Source organism: Eimeria necatrix, genomic scaffold (assembly GCF_000499385.1).
Source record: "Eimeria necatrix Houghton genomic scaffold, Enh_scaff164, whole genome shotgun sequence".
NCBI lineage: Eukaryota > Apicomplexa > Conoidasida > Eucoccidiorida > Eimeriidae > Eimeria > Eimeria necatrix.
Genome location: NW_013652331.1, coordinates 12,135 through 32,532, shown reverse-complemented (window position 1 = coordinate 32,532; position 20,398 = coordinate 12,135). Strand labels below are relative to the sequence as shown.

Below are 20,398 nucleotides of genomic sequence, written 5' to 3'. Positions count from 1 at the left end.
AGAAATGCCCGTTTACAGCCTAGTAGTCAATTCTCGCGGTATAATGCTCCATATTTCGAGTCAAGTCTTCAAACCTCGGCGCACACAACGAACAGCGAGCAGAAACCAGGGGCGCGCCGAAGGCGGCGGACTGCTAAGCAAAGCGTCTGCACTATGGTTACTTTTGCTGCAATCACGGCGAATCGTACTTTCTGCGAGCTTTGCTTACGTTTTTAATGAACGCCACCACAGTTGAACCCGTGAGCTCCACTTCCACATTCCAGCCGCGAACAGACAGTCCACTTGCAGGGCACAATGGGCCTGTTTACTTGTTCCTACTTTGCTAATATACACATTCGGAACGGTGTGACCCTGAAGGGCATTTTTTGACCATACTGTCGTGCTTAATACTGTATTTGAGGGCTTACACTAGGAAAGCTCTCAGTCTAATGATTCAATGTTGCGAATGCAAGGATCAGCGGAGACAGCTGCGTGAAACACTACAATCTCGAGCTAATACTACTAGGGGGGCTCTGAATCAAGCAAACAGTTAGGATACTGGCTGCAGGCGTCATTTGCTGCTTTTTGCCCACTTGAGCAGCACAATCTACTCAAGGGAAAAGGCTTTGCATTGGTATGCCTTAGTGCGATCGGTTACAGCATGTTATTCTTGCAACATATTCGAAAAATGGATTGCAGGAAACTCAAAATGGCACCAGGTTTAGCACCGCATGGTTTCGATCCATGGACCTGGGGGTTATGAGCCCCCCACTCTCCCACTGAGCTACGGTGCTTCGGCGCCCTCTTCACGCGTAATTGAGTCATTTCGCACGCACGAAATTAGAGGAAATGAACCGTGTTGTTCCCGCACGCTCGTTGAAATATGGCTCGTTACAGTAAATGCAATTGCTCTTCAGAGCGCACGCAGGCTATCGACGCACAGTTGTAAAAACAAGTTTATGTGCATGGGAAAATTTTTGCAAAAAAGCCTTTTACTGAGGCCGCCAATACGTTACGAGATGAACAAAAGCTTCACACCTACTGGTAAGGCCACCTTTAAAGGCATCCAGCAATAGATAGGCATGACACTGTCTTGATAACGAGCAATGTTTTGATTTTGATGCAATCGCAAAACAGTGACGCAGTCCACGGGCGTCTCTTTTGTGACGCAGCCGTATTATCTGTCCATATCATGGCACATGAGAGTAGCAGAAGCACCTAGGAGGTATTGCATGTCTCATTAACATTATCGCACTATTTCGATCGAACATTTGTTTCACTGAGCTTCCCAGTGGAAGCTTCATACGTTTATGAATGGAGAATTTTCACATTGGTAGAACGGTATCCGCCATCCTCAGTAGGGGCCTGTTGTGCCAGCAGGCCGTTCCATCTGGGAGAGCAGTTGCAGTCTGTGTTCTTTACTCATTAAAGAGTCAGTTTTCATTGATTTCTTCTGGACAGCTTCTGCTGGGCAGAATAAATGGGAAGCACAACCACAGCTCAGCGTGGTAAGATACCTCTGAGCCCATTTGGCGCTGCCTGCTTAATGCCTGCAGTGCACGCAGAAGTAAAAACCTTTGCCAGTTTGCTGCCATAAAGGTTTTGACCCCATGGGGTATAGTGAGCTGCGAAGAATTTAGCTCGTTATGCAATGATGTTTCCCTTCATTGTACGTTGTGCTGCTCAACGGGCATCATTTGGGGAGGCGAAAATTTTAAATAGTCTCCTTTTACGGGTACGGGATTCATATTACTATTTTATTTGAGACGGCTTTGCGTTGTTGAATAACCGTTAGCTAGGCAAGCAAAGGGAGCAGTCAAACTCGACTTTGAGCCTCCCAGCACTCCCTGACGAAGAGGAAAGGACCTCTTTACCTATGCAAGTTTTGAATTTCGCGTTATCGGGAGGTGTCGAATGAAAGGCGATAGTGATTCAAAGAGTTGTTACTGGATGGCGCCAAGACGCTACGCACTCTCACGCTTATTTCCGGATGAGGGTGTTTTGAGCTGCAGATATTCAATATTGCCGGAATCGAATTTGATTTGGCCCGAGGTGGTAATATATATTTTTTCTGAGGCGTTCATTCCGCAGTGGGGCTTGAGCGAGCAGCGGCCCGCCAACGTCATGGCCTGCTTGCTGCTCGGTCGCACGCAAGAAAAAATAATCGTTACTCTTGAATTAAATTGCTAAGGTGCTTGTGCGCATCAGTATTGATATGATCTTTTTTTCAAGTGTTCTACGACTCTAAGAAGAGCTGGCTCCCAAGAAACGTGATGCAATTGAATGCTGGTGACAGCCGACCACGTTTCGGCAGCTCTATCTGACGACTACCTGTTACACACAGTTCTACTTTCTATTATTTTTTCTGTTACATATTTAGCAGCACAGAATACCTCTTCGAGTTCTCTACCCCGAGCATTGGACCAAAACTCGGTGGTGAAGCCGTTCTGTCTGCTCCTTTGAGTATATCACAGGGCTATCATTTGCTACCCTATTGGGGCTTGTGTCTTTATCAGTAAATACAGCCAAGCGCGTTTCATGAAACATTGTATTATTTCAGCTAAGCTACTTTTTGGTGCTTGACGCCGGCCTTGCTCTCCAACAGCGGGAAGCTCGCAGGCGTGGGGTGACTTGTCCAGCACGCCCAGAGAACCATTGAAAAAGGGAGTTTTCGGTTTATGCGGTCCTGCTCTACATAAAAGCGCTCAATCCGTTTGAATCGTAGGGAGAGGGGCAGGAAATGGACCTATTCCTGGGGACACAGGCAATTTGCTAGGCGGGCCATTTCCGTAAATATTTCAGGCAGACAGCAGGAGACAAAAACGGCAGCTCTACCCTTGCATGCAAGCTGCTGGTTTCATTGAACAAGATTCAGAGTTTGAGTAAAAGCAAGCTTTCGGTCTTTTTAAGCGAACGGAGTAGAGGTAGCCCATGCTCTGTGCTCACAGGGAAGTGCTGAACATACAGCCGCAAGATGTCGCGCGTGCTCCGTGCTGTGCGCCATCTGCGAGAGGCTGCAACCAAGTATACTTTTTGCATTACCGTACAGTCCCTCAAAATTAAATTGGGGGAGCCGGCGGTTGTCGTCGTGGACCTCACTCGAGGCAAGCGCGCTCTCGCTGCTCCATTGCCCATGACACGTTCCGTACAATGCTCCCCCTGCTGGTGCTCTCGCTTGAGCCCTGTGCTATTGTCGCTGGTTCTTTGTGTTATTAATCTTAATTTAGCCCTCGTCGGTGCCAGCGTTGCTGCCGTTGTTGCTGCTCGCTCTGCTGATGCCACCGTGAAGCTGTTGGCTTTGTTGCCCGTCTCTTTGTAGGACCCCGACGGGTGCGTGGGAGCGCCACCATTGAGTTGGCGAAGGGAGACAATGAAATTAATCTGAATATTCCGCTTCAATGCAATGCGACGCTTTTTAAACCCAAAGGAAGCCCGGAGAGCAGCAGTAGCATCAAGCGGCCCAAATCTAGGGTTGACCCTGCTACAGAAGCTGCTGCACCGGGAATCGCGGGAGCTGATGGAAGCGTGTTTCTTCCAAAAAAGGCACAACTGCAGGTGTGATTAAAGAAGGCCCTCAGTGACTTCGTTACCGTCTTAGTTCCTGCGCCTCACCCACCCTCTTAAATGCGCGCTTTACTCCCCTCCTCTGTTGATTTTTCTTTGCATCAGTACTGAGCTTTCACTTGTCCACATCAGTTGCCATCTGCCAATGCGTTGTCTGCGAGGTCACGTATCTGTTTCCACTGTTGTCTTGATCCTACTGTTGCCACTGTGGAGACTGCGCCGCTTGGCGCAAACAAAAACAGCCTTTCCACAACCCACACGATTTTCCCTACAAAAAAACAATCCTTCGGTGTTGCTTTAATATATCGGATGCTGTGCTTGCCTGATTGCTCATGCTTTCTAACTTCCAGCTAGTGGATATTTCGAAGTCACGTCGTCTGGGCGGGCGTCTACTGCCTCGAGTGCGCCCGTCGCCGTCGGTGTCTTCTTCTTCAGTTTTGCCTCGGGACAATTCAGCTGTTGCCTCCGTGTCTTTGTCCCCTGAGACAGCAGCGGACACAAGAGAGACGGGGATAGTAGTGGCTGAGGCATCTTTCGACTTGGCGTCTCTTGTTGCTGCTCACAAGACAGGAACTCATACTCAGTCACTGGAGCTGCCTCTTACAAAGACAAGCGGGCACTTTGTTATATCCTTTTCGTGCACGAAGTTAGAGGGACTCATTGCGGGTCAGACTTGGCTCAAACAGTGCTAACAGCGCTTTTTATCACTGCTTTGCTCACTTGCGTGATTTTAGCGCCTGCTGTAGCAACTGGATCGCTGCCTTTCGCAACCCTATTACGTCAGCGTCCCGGTCAAGCTGTTCACGTGCAGCTGTTGCTGGTGGAGTTGCTGTTTCCCAATTGGCCGCTGCTGTCTCTGTGTGTTCGCGCAGATGAGGAAGACTGCCTGTCTGTTTGCTCTGCTCTTGTATCTCCACCACCAAACGCACGCCTGCCGCAGGTCCAGGGCACTGAAGGCAAGACCATCTGCTGCTGGTCCTAGTAACGTGGTCTTCGGCTATGCTATGCTGGCCTAACCCTTTTCAACCTTAAGTCCGCGTTTATGTACTGCATGTGATTTGCAATGCTGCAGCCGAGGCCTCACCTATTCCACAGCCGGCAGCTGGGGCTAAACGATCGTTGACACCTGCAGCAGCAGCAGCACTACTTGCTGGAGTAGAAGCTTGTCAGCCCACGGTGCTGCGCCTGCCGCATAAGGATACACTGCCTTCTTCTTTAGAAATGCCGACCTTCGAGGAAACTGCACCGAAACAGCAGCAGCAAGCGGCAGCAGCTACTCCAGCATTCAATGATGGGGCAGCAAAGACTCCCTCCATTGAGAAAATCCAGCGACCAGTATGTCTCCACGGCAGCTAATGCCAGCTATATGTGCGTTTTTGTTATTACTTTGGACTTAGATCTTGAGGTGCAGCATCTTTTGCTGTTTCTGCTGGTGCTTAGTTGCAGGAAGTTGTGTCCACGGGCACTGCGACCACCCCAGCGGAATTGTCTCCTGCCGAAAGCCAGCGGCAGCAGAGGCAGCAAACACAACAATCACAGCAGCAGCAACAGCAGCAGCAGGTTGAGCTGAGACAAAAGGATGAGCTGATAGCGAGTTTGCAGCGGCAAGTAGCTCTCATGGAGGTATGTAACAGCTTCATAGCAGCAACAGCAGCAGCTTCACCCAATTGGGCACAAGCACTAGCATAAATAGATGCAACGCTTCATGCATCACATGTATCAGTAGAAGCGCAAGAAACACGTACCAGCTACTTGTTTTGGTACTTCGCAGGCAGAGGATCGGCAAATGACGAACCCCCAGTTGGCGCAGCTGTTTGCTCAGATTGACGAGCTGCATACAGCACTTGCTGCAGCGCAGGAGCAGCAGCTTGCAGCAGTAAGAACTTGCACGATCAGCACTAGTCGTAATGCAGACGACCACTGCAGGGTATGCAGATGTTGAAACAAATATGACGGATCAAAATCTAAGCTGCTGCTGCGTTTGCTGCTGCCAGCAGCTAGCAATTGCTAGTTATCGTACCTTTTGCGCAGGCTGAGCAACTACAAAAAGTGAGAGAGAAGGGAGATGGTAGCGCAGGAGCAGCTGCCCTGCAACAACAGCTGCACGCAGCAGAACAACGCCTGCAACAGCAAGAGCAGCAAACCCGCGAACTTACGCTACAGCAGCAGGAGATGCAACAGAAGAGCTGCGAGCAGCAGCAGCAACTGCTGCAGCTGCAGGCTGAAAGGGATGGCATGCAGCTGATTGCTGATGCCTACAAGGTATGCTATTGTTTGTTGTCGCTGCTGCCGCTGCTACTTGTGGCAGCAAGCTGCTTTGTCTGCATCACGGAATAAAAACGCACTTATGCGTTTCTTTGACCGACGACATAATCAAATCGTTCGAGTTTGGTGCAATCTTCTATACTGCAGAAACAGCTGGAGGAAGTCCATAAGCAGTTGCAGCATCAGCCGCCACATATGCTACAGGAGGAGCGGATGGTAATCCTGTTGCAACAAGTAAAACAGCAGGAGCAGGAAATTCAACAACTTCAAAATAAATTAGATTATGAGACAAGGGAAAAAAATACAGCACAAAACGAAGTACGGCTGCTGCAGAAACAGTTACATGAGCAGCAGCAGCTGCATCAAACCAAGGGCAATTCTGACTCCGCGTCAATCCTTCAGGAGCAAATCATTTCACTGCAACGGCAGGTATTACTATGAGGTGTACAAGGTTAATCTGCAAACCGCAAAGGCAGCTTCATCTGTCCGACTCAGTGCAGTCATTAAAGAATGTTTCGCAGTAACTGCTTTATCAACGACAACGGTATCACGTGCCTTATGACATCCGAAATATCCTTTAGGCTCGCATCACTATTGAGAGCGGCTTGCTTGCACTTTGCGGATTTTGCACTAAGTAGTTTCATTTCGAAAGTATCTGCAGGTTGTGGAGGCGTCGGAAATGAGGGAGTCGTTGCGCGTTTCTAAAGACCAAACGATTGGTGATCTCAGGAAGGCCCTTCAAGAGATGCAGCAAAAACAAGTCAGTTCCTTCAGAAGCATTGTCTCAGTACAGGTGGCAAGGGAGGGGCTAGTATACGCGGCGAGAACAGAAGAAACAACAGTACGACGGGCATTGCCATACTGCGCTGCTATTTTTCGTGCCCTGTCCGTAGGGAGAGACGCAGTCCGTGCACCAGCAAGCGCTGCAAAAGCTAAACGCATCTAGAGAAGAGGCGGAAGCTCTCAGGTAGTTCGACGTAACGCCAGTCAGGACACAACTAGAAGTTGCTTGGACGTTTTGCTGTAGTTGCAGCTAGGCATACTTCGTACCTTGCACAGGAACTTATCCCCCTCTAATATCGTTTCCATCACATTACCGCTGTTGATATGCAGGGAGAAAGTTCGCTGTCAGGAGGAAACACTGCAGCGGCTTCCCACGCAGGCAGCCTGGTCCTGTGCCCAGCAGCAACACCAAATGTTGCTGCAGCAGCAACGGGAGTGGCAGCAGCAACAACAGCAGCAGCAAAGGCAGCAGGAATTCGAGCTTGCAGCCAAAGCAAAGCGCATAGAAGAGCTTGAAAAGGTGACGCATAGAGCATAGCTGACTAAGCCTGCGCTGTTATTGCCGCTGCCCAAGTTTGATGCTGCATTTAGCTTCGTAAACTATGTTGCTTCTGACTTTTTGGCGTATCCTCCAGCTATTGGTTTCGAATCTCGGTCAGTGTTTTTTTGGTCGTGAATGCCTATTGCTGCATGCCTTTACTACCGTTCGCGTAACTGCTGTGCCATGTTTAGGTCGTTGGGTTTTCTGCTGTGTCTTGATAGGAGCTGGTTCACGCCAAGGTGGAATTGGCTGCGGCAGAGCAGCGGCGACACGAAGACATTGATGCTTTCAAGAAGAAATTGCAGGCCGTCAAGGAAACCGTGGTGGCGTACGCCGCTGCTTCCAGCAGCAGCCTTCAGGTGTAGAAACGATTGTATTTCTTTAGCAACATTTCGGCATCGAACAGCACTTCACAGCGCAGAAGAGAAGCAGCTTTCACGACAGGCTCGCACATTTGTTATCTTCTCCAGGGAATAGAATATGGAGAAATACCTTTTGTTGTCTTTGAAGCTCGTGACCGTGTGTGCTGCAGGCGCATTCGACCCCCAACTCAGGGAGAGAGGCCAAGCCAAATAGCAGCAGCAGACACAGCGGTAACTCCAACGAAAAAAACAGTCCCGTCAAGCGGTTAGTGCACATCAGTACTTTAAAAGCACTATTTCGCTCTGGTACCTCCAGCCGCCAACCCTACAGCAGGAGTAGGAGCAACAGCAGCCACTTCGCCCCAAGTGCAGCTACTGAGATGCGGCCTTCTGGAGCATCCGCAAGCAGCTGCGCTCAACACAGCTATTCTATGAGCCGCGGTCTTAATGATCGCAGCAGCAACAGCGTTGCAACTAGCAGCAGCAGCAGCAGTAGCTGCAAGGTGCCCTCAGCATCCGTCTCCCTGTTTGGCAACCAGCCACTCGGAGTGGCTTCTAAGGGCTCTTCAGTGACGCGATTCTGCGCCTCAAAAGGTGGTGGCTGCAGTGTCATCTCAAGTAGTGTGCCTTGAATGCCTCATTTCAAAAGTGTGACACGCATTGCGTCCTAGCCTTTGTTTGATGGTTGTACCTACATCACAGGAGCTGGATTCTGTCTAGCTCATTTTTTTGTCTTTGCTTTCAACAGAACAGGTTTGCCGCCAGCGAAATATGCCCCAGCGAAATATGCCCTCATTTCGATAGTCAACAGTGCGGCCTGCGGTCTGAAGAGCTGAATCGTTAGTCTGGCCTGTTTGCAGGCCAGACTGACGATTCAGCTCTTCAGACAAGCGGCCGATTAGTGAGCAGGCACTCAGCTATGTACTGCCTTTCCCTGTGAACAAAATCAGGGAAGCTAATAGATCCGTAAACTTGAGAGTTCCTCGACAACCCTAACCGGAAAAAGCCTTATAGCTGTTCATATAATGGAACCTTTACACTACAGCCATTCGGTAATCGAAAAATGAAAAGGACAAAAAAGATTTCCTCAAAATGCCGTTCCTACAGAGCAGGGACAGCTGCCTTTCCACCCAAGCATCCCACCTCTGGCCACCTCTGGCGCTAAAACAAAAAACGCCATTGCGAAGGAGCGACACAGGAGAGGAGCAACGGCAGACAGGTAAACGCCCGGATGAGCTACTGGACGTTAGGCCTCGCCACTGCGACCTCCACATTATTGTGCGCACTAAAGCCTGCTCACAAAGCCCAAAAAGGCAGTGAAACCGACTTCTACAGTTGTTACTGACAACGCGATTTCTGCTGTTTCCTCTTCTGCGGCTAGCAAATTTGCCACTGCCCACACTAGTCCTACTACCTTTCCCTTTTCGTATTCACTCGCACAACGCACCTGTGCCCCCAGGAATAAGAGCCACCGTGTCTTTTCTATCAATAACTCCCGAGGTGAGTGCTCCTTTCTTTCCAAAGACAAGCTTCTCCAGATACTCCTAAGCAACCGTACGTGAATGCAGCTATACTTTCGCATCATCATGCTTCGCAACAAATACGTACAATAAAACTAAGAAAAAAAGGTCAAGGCAAACGGGAAACTGAGAAGTACCCACCATGCACCTCAACAACCCACCAGAATGCAACGCAAATTTACAGAACAAGATTAGTAAGAAGGCTGGAATACACCTACCTTCGCCGGGGCAAAAAAGCAAGTGCACTCTACAAACTTCACAGGAGGTCAAATATACGGGCAACCAAAGAAGCAGACAATGCAAAGCGTACAAGGAGGATAACTTGGCCTGTCGACTTTACAACCGCCGCTTTCTGGTGCGAAATTTCACGGCCGCTTAGAGCGCAGAGCCATCTGTAGGGAACACAACAGAGCGGATAACAAACAGCAACTCCACCGTGGGTCACAGGAATCGGGACATCTCCCTGCTTGACGGCACATAACAGGCCAAAGAAAAGAGCCGATATACAAAAAAAACCAGGAAAAGAAAGCAGTTTTCTCACCGCGTGTTTTCGGTGTCTTCTTTGGAAGCAAGAACTGGCTTAACAGTGATAAGCTGCTTGATGCGTAGTGGGGCCCCCGTAATGGGGCAGCAAAACCCTCTGAAAACGACGCAAAAATGGACCACTTGAAGCAGTGGTAACATTTTGCAGGCGCAACAGCATGAGCATGGTCTCAAAAGAAGTGCTGCAAGGGACACTGACTCCCGAGCGAATAAGCGCAACACCAGGGCTTTTCTAAAATAACATGTTTCTAGACTAAACGCGTGCAAGCGCGGGCACAAAGAACAGGAAGCTACGTACGTGAATTGAAACGATCAATTCAAGGAGAATAACCCAGACCAAAACAGAATGTGACACGCAAACTCACTTCTGGGGCTCCTTGGGCTTCGCCTCAGGCTCCTCTGGTGTGTTCTCTGGCACCTGAACGCGGCAAGCAGAACCCATTAGTAACAAGCTTTACACATAAGCGTAAGGGCTGAGGAACTCCTCTGCGCTTCCATAACGAAAAAGCATTACAAGCAAGCCAGACCTTCCACTACACTAACAGCCATTACAGTAGGCATTTGAGTCCGTCCCTAATTTCCGTTTAGACCTTCAACCCTTCGGCGGACACATACCCAGAAGTTCTTCGCCCTTGCCTCTTCCTTGGAGTTGATGGTAGGCTGCTCAAGAGTTTGTCTCTGCAAACATAAGCTTAAACCTGAGGCGCTATAACGTTTATAGCTTGAAATCGGCTTCTGAACCCAAGCCCTGGCATAGAATTCAAAGGCTACAGGCAGCAGGGCCCGCGTTTAGCCTATATTTATTATCTGAAAGAAAGCCCGCAGGTACAAGGGTTGCGGGCCAGGATCCCAGCATTGGTACTTGCTTACGAATTCTTCTGCACTCTGAGGACTATTTTTTGTCTGGGCAGGCGCAGCAGATGTTTCCAAGGTGAGAGAGGCCTCTGCCTCTAGGAACGCGCGTTGCGCCGCTGTAGCATTTGCCTCTGCTGCAGCTGCCGCCTCCTGATAAAATAACGGTGCACAAAATAAATTTAGCTTAAGCCAATCCGTTTGGAGCAAGATGCATGCGAAATTTGCGATTGGTTAGCGCAGTTGAGTATTAACGCACGTACGTACTAACTACTTAGGGTTCGTGCCTCCGTTGTTGTACACTCTTCATGGCTATGTAAATACATTGCAAGCTCTAGTATTCTGATTAGCGCCGGAAGCTGAAGAACTACATTGTAGAATTAGTGGCTTGAGGCTTGCCTGTTCCTTTTGTGCCTGAAGAGCCTCCCAAGCCTTCGTCTCCTTCTGGATTTTTTTCTTTTGAGACTCAAAGTTAAGGAAAAGGCATTCCTTGCAGAAGATTAGGCCCTGATATTAAAGATACAAATTTTTGAGGCGGAACTCTCACGAACTTTGTGGCGTGCCACAAGACTTTAATACTACGTCGTGTTCTCCGCGGACAAGGATAACAGCAAACTACCTGAGGGGTCGCCAGAGGATTTCGGGCCGGGCTTAGGCAAAGCCAACAGCTTTCAAACCGCCTGCATGCACGAGTGTCGAGCCTTCCTTTTAGTGTCCCAACTCCCAGAGCTGCAAAAGCAAATAGCAATAATTAGAGGGGCGTTATTTCATTACGAGGCATCTGGAAACGGCGAAGCTGCGCAAGGCGAAGCTGAGCTACTCCGTGCTCAATGTAGCCGGAGCATGGGAATCCGAAATTTTCCACTCGTGTCTGACCGCGGATCTTCTTGCGCTCGTGGTAAGAATAAAAAGGAGCAGATGTTGCGTTTTTACTGTGGCGAGCCATTGCTCTGTTCTCCCTCGGCGACGTTCAGCTCAGGTGGAAACCACAGTCATTAAAGGGTGGCAAGTATAAGAAATTGTAGAACTCGTCGCTTAGACTCAATTCACATTGCCTGCCATGGAAGGCTAAAACTCAGAGAGCCGCTGCAGCGGCGAAAATAGACAATTTAGAGGCCAAGAAACGGAACCCACACAATACATACAAACTCATTTTACATGGATTTACCGGTAAAGTAGTTGTAGCAACCTACAAGTGTAGCCGTACCGTAGTGAGGGGCCCATGGCAAGCCCCAACACGACAGCCGACTATAGCGTTGTCGCAACTCTGGCACTTTGTCCTCATTCTAAGGATTTTAGCTGCTCTCTTTTGTTGTTTTAAATACATTTCAAGTGGCCGCATTGGCGCTTTGAGGCATCTGTGTGCACCGAAGGTGGGCTGCGGCCTCACGGGCCCTGTCCTACAAGGGCGGAAGGGCGCGCCGTTGACTTTACTCAAATTTTATTCGTTTCGTCTGGGAATTTGTGTAAAACACTACATCTAATGGGATCAGGCGTGTATAGAGAGGGCCATGCTCCTGTCATGGAGGCCCTCCACAGAACGCAGCAATGCCTGCTGAGGATTCGTTGCCGTGGACTTCTCGCGGTTATCGTATTGCTTGGGTTTGCGTACGCTCCGGCTTCTCCAGCTCCTGTTCCTATTCCTCCTGCTCCATATGATACCCCGTCAATTTCTCATTTTCCCGAGAGTAGACATCCGCACGATATCCCGCGACTTTTGTTGCTCCATGACTTTCCCGTGAAGAACACGGAAAGGGAGGCTGTGGACAACTCACTGAAGTTCGCTAGGCAAAAGTACAAAAGTCTGATGAAATACATTGAAGGTGCGGCCACGTTGGTGTCCCCCGCCTCTCCCCTGTGTGTCTGAGTGGACCAGTCTCGCCTTATCCGCTTCTTCTTCTGGAGTAGTCTCTCTTCCTATTTCGTCGTCTTTCTCTGTCTCTTAATGGAATCTTCGCGCACACATCTGCTTCCCCAGAAATCTTTCTTTGGTCCGGATTCGTCTCCGAGTAAAGCACCTTCATCTGGGAGGCTCACACTTGTTTGCTTTTAGTATGCGGCTGGCTCGTGTTGTTTCTATTTTTCATGCTTTTGTCTTGCTGAGGAGCACACGAACTCCACGCGAATGTGTTGCAAAATAAGGGTTGCCTGTCTCTGCAATGCTAAATTTTTTGTCTCGTTGCACTCTGCCGTCTTATCTATTGTTACCAACAAGTGCTAGCCTTGCGGAGTGTGCAGACACGGAGAAAATTGAGGTCACTGCGTTGCCCATCTCATCGCAGCCTCAACTGTTCGCCTTCGGAGAAAGCGTCTTTCACTTTATCCTCATAATCTCTTCTTCAGATAAACAGCGTCAGTCTGTTGCACTCTAAATTTCTGACATCTCTTCTGTTATGCATTTAATCTTACAGCCCAGCCTTTGACATTTATTCTCTTGTGCATTTAATCTGAAAGTCTTGAGCCAGTTGTTCCAGGCACTGCAGGCACGCAGTTAATTGCCTTTATCGCGCACGTGAACTTGCAGTTGATATTGTCTGCTGCTATACAGCTCAGTCTTGCTTCATCTGTTTCTCCTACCTGTTTTTGTCCAGAGATTGCCACTTTCCTTCTCACTTCGTGGGTGCCTCCTGCATTGTTCTTTCTTCGTTGCTACATATTTTTAACCTCATAACGTTTGGTTTATGTGTCCAGCGTTGAATTGGCGACTGTTTTTCAGAAATTCGGGAACAGACGGTAAAAGATATACTCAGCTGGTTGGACAGCGGAGGTGAAGAGTCGCAAGGAGCTGATCACGAGGTCCACGGCTACCAGAAACAGCAGCAGCAGCAGCAGCAGCTTGCCGGGCTGCGCAAGGAACAGCCGCAGGAGCAGCAGCAACAATATTACTCACCGGTTGAAAAGAGCCGTTCGCTGATTCTGCTTCTAGGCCCTTCTGCCTCGCCGTCTTTATTGCAGCTTGCAGCTGCTGTTTTTGGCGCTGATGCTCTAGCTCCATCGTTTTTGCAACAGCAAATTGCTGATGCATTTAATGCCATTTCTCTCAACAAGCTTGGCAAGAAACAGCAGCAGCAACCGCATGGAACAGTATTTGCAGTTCGCGATTTGCTCAGTGGTCATCCTCATGTGGTCACTCCACTTTCAGAGGGTGTGCTCGCCACTTTCAGCTGCCGCCACAGCAGAAGCAGCAACAGCTGCCGTTGCGAAACTTCATGCTCTGTTTTCGCTCAGTGGTTCCTCAAGCGCCATTTCCTTTTGCGAGGGTCTTTCCTCCTGCTGCTGCTGCATACTATGCTGCAGATGAGTTGCTGCTCTACAGTGGAGCGTATCACCTGGGATCTCTCCAAGTCGGCTGTGGTGGTCGGCACTGCGCGAAGGAAGTTCTGCCTCCATATGCCTTTCCTTTGCTTTTGGCGCCTCCTACTGCATTCGCCCTAGAAAACAATATCCGCAGCAGCAGCAGCAGCAATAACAATAGCACTAGCAGGATGGCACTCGCTTCCGCGTCGCAAATGAGGGGCAACAATCGAGTTCTTCTTCTTAGTGGGCCGGACGCCTGCAGTAGCATCTTCACGTCTCTCGAATCAATCCCTCTTAATGGATATGAATTCGTCAGGCTACCGCTGATGCTGCTGCTTCTTTCATCGTAACGCGGGGCCGATGCTGCCGCTTCTGCTTGAACATTGGTAGAATCGATATGCCGTGATCATAATCCATGTTATTTACGTTTTTCATAACATGCATGCGAGAGGCGTGGGCCAAAGGCGCTTAGGCGGATTTGCGCAGCTGCAGTGGATGCTGGGTGGGATGCCCCCTTAGCGGTACCTGTGGAGGCCTGCCACCTGCGCATCTTTGGTCTTTATTTTTTCAGAAAGTTGCGAATGATAGATTCTGCACAGAAGTACTGGCTTGGGCCCTGAATAGGAGGGGAGTTCTCCGCTGGTCGAACGTCAAGCACCAGAAGGTTATGCGGGTCCTGCGGCTGCTGATGCCGTTGTAGCTACCGTTGTAGATTCTTGAGGCCACTTGTATTTGCAGGTGAAGCGCCGCTGGTTTCTTGCAGTGGATCCCAGGTGGAGTGAAAGTGTTGCTGCTCTTCGCCGTAACGCTTGTTTGCGATTCCACTTCAGGTGGGCAATGGAGACAGTCATATGTACACCGTCGGTGAGCACCTGCGCTTTTCGGTGGATCTCCATGAACTTAAAGGAGGCAAGTCTATCTTCGAACTATCGTTCGTCAGTTTGTGCCGGCTTCTATCCGTTTTTCAAAGTGCCCTTCTCTCTAAGTGCTCCTATTGCGTTGCACCTGCTCCTCTGTGCTGACATTACTGTTCGTGATTTATACAGGGCAGGTGTAGAGCGAGGGATGCACGATTTGATGCTTAAAGTTATTGTACTCAGGTTCGTGGCACCCGTTTGAGGGCAATGATGTTCAGCTAGAGTACTCATTGGGCGATCCTCTCATTCGTCTCTTTCTACAGAGGCAAAACGGTAGCCCCACTTTCTCTACAGAATTTAAGGTACCAGCTAATGGGACAAGGTGCATACACGACGTTAGAGATCAGGAAGATTTGGTAGAAACTCTGGCATTAAGGAGAGCAAAATGGAAGTGACGCCGGCAGTGCTCACTTATTGAACCCCAGGAAAATTCACAAATTAATTCACATATTCACCGTGACTCCTCCTGGCAAGCAGATGTGCCAGAATGTTTCTGTGCCCAAGTGCCAGCTTTCATATTGTGACCAAAGAACGACTATTCAAGGTCCACAGCAAGCAAGTAGTTGGACATGTCCATGCCTTTTCAGGCCCCCGACAGGGCAGGGATTCTCAAGTTCGTGCTGCGTCACGCACGGGTAGGATATAGCTCTCTGCTTATTCGTAAGTTTATTTCGACTTTTTGAGTCTTCTAGACAAGGCTATGGACAGAAAATTCAATACAGTCAGGGCGAAACGCGAAATGCGTTGGTCCACGTTTGTGAGGATGCGCTGCGCAGTCACCTCTTCCCTTCTGTAGATCTTTGTCCGTGCGTTCGGTATATGTATTCGATTTACGGCAAACGGCATGAGGTTATGGATATTGTGCCCATTCGTAGTACGACTGCACGCCAACGTCTCAGCCATGCACATGGAAGCCTATGTTCAAAGAGAGGTGTGCGTGAAGGCTGTGCCGTGGCGCCACGCGGCACCACATCATACGCTGTCCCAACCAACTTTTAAGGAGAATATACGATTCTCAATTTTACGTTGTGAAGCGGTGAGCCCTATGATGCAGACTCCTTGGCTCCTTTAAGAACTCCGCGCTTTGATGCGGCTGAGAGGTTCCATCTTGGCGGGGCATTCTACTACTTCGTGGTGATTCTTGTCCTTTTCGGTAAGCCTTTTCATATAGGACGGCGCCCTCAGTGCTTCAAAACTGTGCTTGGGGTTCAGCTTCGAAGTTTTGCATGCCGAAGCATGCATTTTGCTTCTTGCTTCGAGTTGTCTCCGCACTTACTCAGGGACTTTTCTGTTTGTTATCATGCTTATTTATGGAGTTATTTCATCAAAAGCCGTTCCAAAAGACAGGAAGGGGGTTTAACCATCAACACCCCGTCACTTGCGTAGCGTCCTGGTGTGAAGGGGCGAATTTGACGTGTTGCGGCCTTATTCTGCCGGGGAGGATTGGCTGGCAACAATACAGTCAAATTTTGGTTTTTCAAATGGCGTAGCATTCATTTAAGATACAGTTATCAAAGAGGACGATTTGCGCTTTTGGATACCGCGGCGCTTTAGTTAGGGGCCCCTCTGCGACAGCCCCGAAACGTTGTATGTGCTCTGCACGGCTACACGTCTACATTTCTTTGGCGGATTGTTTGCTGAGGCTCAAATGATCTATATAAATTGGAGATACTAAATTTGCCTTTTTGGATCATTCAATTCTTTACCCTGTATGTTGGGCCCACGAAGGCGTAAGGGTGATTGGAAGTCGCCACGAGAGCAGTTAACGCTGAGCACTTCGTGTCTCTCTCTACTCATCAAGCGGGATTTCGTTCATTTCTCTGGCCCATAAACAGGCAGAATGATTTGAAAGGTGAACCGCGATACAAGGTGGAGAGAGAACAGCTTGCATATTAGGTTTCACGCAGTGGAAACCCCTAAAGACCTGTGGAGCCTCCTGCCAGCGGTGTCGTAGCAGAGGACATTTTCTTCCGAACCGACTTAGCGTCTTTTATTCCTTTCATCACTCTTCCGAAACAATAATTTGGTTTTCGAAGCCATCTCGGAGATACGAAGTGCAGCGCAAGAGGGGATGCGGAGGCCGCTGGCTTTCCCTCATGCAAGCGAACCTTCACCTTCTTCGTCGGAAGACGAAGATGCAGCAGAGAGGGCCCTCAGATTTCGAGTGTACACGACCAAAGCAAAAGACGCAGGTGGTCCCTCCCGTCCCCAGCATGTGGTGGACAAACCTATTGTTTGGGGCCCTGCTGTCATGCCACTTTCTGCAATTATAGACTGCCAAGACAAAGAAGCAGCAGGAGCCGCACGTAGATCCAGAAGCGACGTTAAGGGAGTTTGGGAGTGTTTTGTTCTAAAAGGTGTTCTGTCGAATGCGGAATGCCAGCGAATTATTGAGAGTGCCGAGAGTCAGGGATTCGAGTACTGGGCGAAGGAGGCAGATACTGGTGCTTCAATGAGCCCCAGCGTCGACTCTGCAAACAGCAAAAATAGCGCTGATGACCGCAATGAGAGAAGCGAGAACGTTAGCCCAAGCAGCCGGCTGAGTAAAAAGGCAAACCATAGTTATCGATCTGCGCACACCTTGGAAGTGGAGCATCCGGATCTTGCTGAGGTCATATGGGTGGGGACTCCATACTCAAAAACGAGTGAATACAATAGAAAATTTAGAGGCTTTGGGGGGTTGTCGGGAAGCTAGTTGCCGGCGTCTGGGCCCGCTGCAACGCCTTGTATGCAGCCTTATGTATATGCCACTTGCTGCAGCAACGCGTGGGAAATCTGGTTGTCAAAGAGGTTCATTTTTCGCCAGACGATGCTGAGAGATTCGAGCGAGACTTAGAGGGCACGTGGGAAGCCTGCGGAGTCAACAGCACACTACTTTTCGCGAGGTGCTTGCTGGGTGACAACACATGCCTGAAAGAGCGCAAACTCAAAACCTAGACCGAATTTTCCAGACAAAAATGAAACAAACAGGAGTCACTTGATAGGAGAGCAGCATCCAAAAGAAGATTAGCGGTTTCACTTGAGTCGAGGCACCGGGCGAACAGACTCAGCAGGCGCAGTAGAGCCGCCAAGTGCCATCCATGAAGTTGCTCCTAACTGTGAACAGATTCTCAGATATATGGTGAAAGGAAACTTAACGCAGAGGATCTGGGGCATTCGCTTGAACAAGCATGAGGAAAAGCAGTAAACTAGGCACCGTAGGCTCATGTGTTTCTCGGGTTATATATACAGGTACGCGAGTGGAGAAAATTTTGGGCCGCATACTGATGGCTGTACTATCAAAGACTTCAATTGCCGGTCTCTGTGGCCCATGGTCATATACCTGAACACCCCAGAAAGTGAGCCACATGCTTAAGCAGTGGGATTGCAGAGTTAAGACGCTTCTGATTGCCATTTACCTATTGGAAACGCTCGCAGATGCCACGAGTGTAGCAAAGAAACGGATATGGGTCGAATGTTGGGTGCTAAGCATGAGACTACAGGTTACACGAATCTAGAAATCTTGCGTTCAAGTTACAGTATTGCGATGCATTTCAGCTGGAGGGGAGACTGCCATACTCAAAGAAGCGCAGAAGGACTTACCGTTTAAGACTGACGCAGCAGGAAGGTGACTGACCTCCCACCGTCATTTCGGCTACAGGCAGTGGTAGAAAAGACAGCGAACGAGACGTGCCGCGTGGAACTAAACTGCAGTTTATTTGGTATGTCCTAGTGCAAGGCTATTAAATCGGACTGGCGAAGGAAGTCGCGGGTTTGGATCGGGCTTCTCTGGATTGTGCTTTTGTACAACAGGCTCACAGCTGACCCTGAATGCGTGGTTTACAGCTGTAAGGCGAAAGTTGGAAATGCCTTGCTCTTTTATCAAGCTCAGGCAAGCTCATTCACTATCACCAGCCCAGGCAACCTCATTCACTACCACAACCTCGTGGGCTAATGCAGGAACGATCTCTCTCTTCTGTTGCCGCTCTTTACTTTGCAGATGCATGAGGGCAGGCCGGTGGGGAATGGAAGCGTGAAATATATTATCCGAACGGACATCATGTACAGGCGGAAGGTGCGTAGCGATAGCTCGCAAAGCAGATTGTGACCAGGCTCTGGAAGTTGGCGCGAAGCCGACACGCTAAGAAATTGAATTGCTCCCACATGCCTTGTTCGGCATTTCCCCTTCTAAGCGACCCTGTGACTGCTCCACATCTTTGTGGGTAGATGATTGTTGTTAGTGATGTGCATGATTCATTCTTCCAGGAACCGCTGTTTACAACTCCAGCCGACAAGCGGGCGTTCGCTCTGTGGCAGGAGGCGCAGCTACTTGCAGAGAAGGGCGAGACAGATGCTGCGGCGCAGCTATTCCGCCAGATGACAAAGGTCTCTCCGGAACTCGCACACTATTACGGCATGTAAGGAATGTTGAGAAGGGAAGCTCTGCACGTCACGCACAGTGCCAACTGCGTGGTATGCCTACTTCGTTCTAATTTGGTCTGCGGTGCTGCACGCGTGATCCCATTAGAATGCGTGGCAAGAGACGGGAAATCTACCTGAATAGATCTCTATGGTCCCAGTGGTACGCAGGTAGCAAGAGAGCAAACAAACACTTAAAACAGCAAAATGAACGTGGGAAACCGTGAAGCTGGATAGAGTCAAAAGCTTGAACGGTTCTTCAAGTGTGGCACCCAGCAAGCTAGGTTATAAACATCGTGTAGTTGCACTTGGGAAGAGCTGCATCGCAACTTTCGCCTCGTCAGCTCTGGCGTCATCAGCTGCCTTTTTGCAAGTCTCCCATAGGATTGATATGCATTCTTCATCATACTACTCGTCCAAGCAAAAGTGGTTCGATCTCACCCCTCCGGGGCATAGCTCTGGGGTTCGCTACTCTAGAACCAGTCGTATGGAACTTCTCTCCATACGCAGTAAATCCTGTGGCACCGGAATTTGTGCTCTAACGCTAACTCTCCGCAAATTGGCGTGAATTACCATTCATGTGCTACATCTCTGGAGGCATTCATGCCTCATTCCCTATTTCCGTGACTAACGAGTTCTACCTTCGCATGGAGGCAACTCAGTTCGCATGACCATCTAAGTCATGCATGATATGGAGCAGCGAAGGAGTGTGCTTTTTGCGTGGTGTGTGCAACGGCCACAGAACGGGAATAACCAACTGGGTGAAGTAGACTGAGCAGCTCCGCTACTGCCCACGTCACTATGTGTCTTGATTTCCTGTAAATAAAAATGAGCTGCAAATTTTTGCAACATGAGGCTCGGAAAAAAGCCTGCTACAGGTCACACTGCCTGCAACCGCCGTGCGGAACTGCTCGCCGGTCCGAAGAATGAGCTCACACAAAAATGCGGCGAATACATCCCACCCTCGGCGAAAGCAGCTCAGCCACCGACAAAATCAGGCACCTACCCGTCAAAAGGCTTAAAATTAACATGAACTAGACTCAGCTGGTGTTCCCACAATCTGTGGAGCTGCCAGCCTCTTGGGCTCCGCTTTCTGACAGCGAGCAGCACAACCCACGGTGTCAGGAACTGCTCAGCCAGGGCTTGCAGCTACCACTGCCATTTGTGCTGACAAAAATTCTCGATGGCTTTCCTACGCGTCGCCTTCCATGCGTGGCTTCAAAGAATCCCAAGCCGTTCGCGGCAGGTTTCGCACAAGCGCGAGCAAATGGTCAAACTTTGAGGCGGAATCAAGATGCACGATACTTTTCCTGGGAGGCCTCCACCGCTATTTCGCCAAGCATCACTCCCAAACATACGTCTTTCAGTCCAATATTT

The 20,398-nt window shown here is 49.5% G+C and overlaps 3 protein-coding genes across 3 annotated transcripts; 2 read left to right on the top strand and 1 right to left on the bottom strand.

Moving 5' to 3' along the window:
• Positions 1-3,875: 3,875 nt before the first annotated feature.
• ENH_00019290 (pseudouridylate synthase 1, putative) lies at positions 3,876-7,497 on the top strand (the record flags this gene model as incomplete). The annotated part of the gene is made up of 10 exons (XM_013579372.1): positions 3,876-4,209; positions 4,616-4,878; positions 4,984-5,166; positions 5,315-5,419; positions 5,575-5,805; positions 5,956-6,237; positions 6,470-6,568; positions 6,702-6,775; positions 6,922-7,111; positions 7,354-7,497. 10 exons carry the CDS (start codon positions 3,876-3,878, stop codon positions 7,495-7,497), a joined length of 1,905 nt encoding a protein of 634 aa, XP_013434826.1.
• A 1,233-nt stretch (positions 7,498-8,730) lies between these two features.
• ENH_00019280 (PsbP-like protein 2, chloroplastic, related) lies at positions 8,731-11,355 on the bottom strand (the record flags this gene model as incomplete). Its single annotated transcript, XM_013579371.1, has 10 exons — positions 8,731-8,786; positions 8,942-9,038; positions 9,325-9,406; positions 9,556-9,654; positions 9,923-9,975; positions 10,173-10,235; positions 10,428-10,562; positions 10,734-10,916; positions 11,029-11,138; positions 11,286-11,355. The coding sequence occupies 10 exons, from the start codon at positions 11,353-11,355 to the stop codon at positions 8,731-8,733; spliced, it is 948 nt and encodes a 315-aa protein (XP_013434825.1).
• Positions 11,356-11,892: 537 nt separating this feature from the next.
• ENH_00019270 (dolichyl-di-phosphooligosaccharide-protein glycotransferase, putative) lies at positions 11,893-19,024 on the top strand (the record flags this gene model as incomplete). The annotated part of the gene is made up of 16 exons (XM_013579370.1): positions 11,893-12,232; positions 12,648-12,761; positions 13,126-13,554; positions 13,707-14,017; positions 14,278-14,370; positions 14,537-14,615; positions 14,807-14,925; positions 15,211-15,283; positions 15,678-15,776; positions 16,660-17,243; positions 17,384-17,508; positions 17,855-17,961; positions 18,161-18,230; positions 18,416-18,494; positions 18,603-18,677; positions 18,869-19,024. The coding sequence occupies 16 exons, from the start codon at positions 11,893-11,895 to the stop codon at positions 19,022-19,024; spliced, it is 2,853 nt and encodes a 950-aa protein (XP_013434824.1).
• Between the last annotated feature and the right edge of the window lie 1,374 nt (positions 19,025-20,398).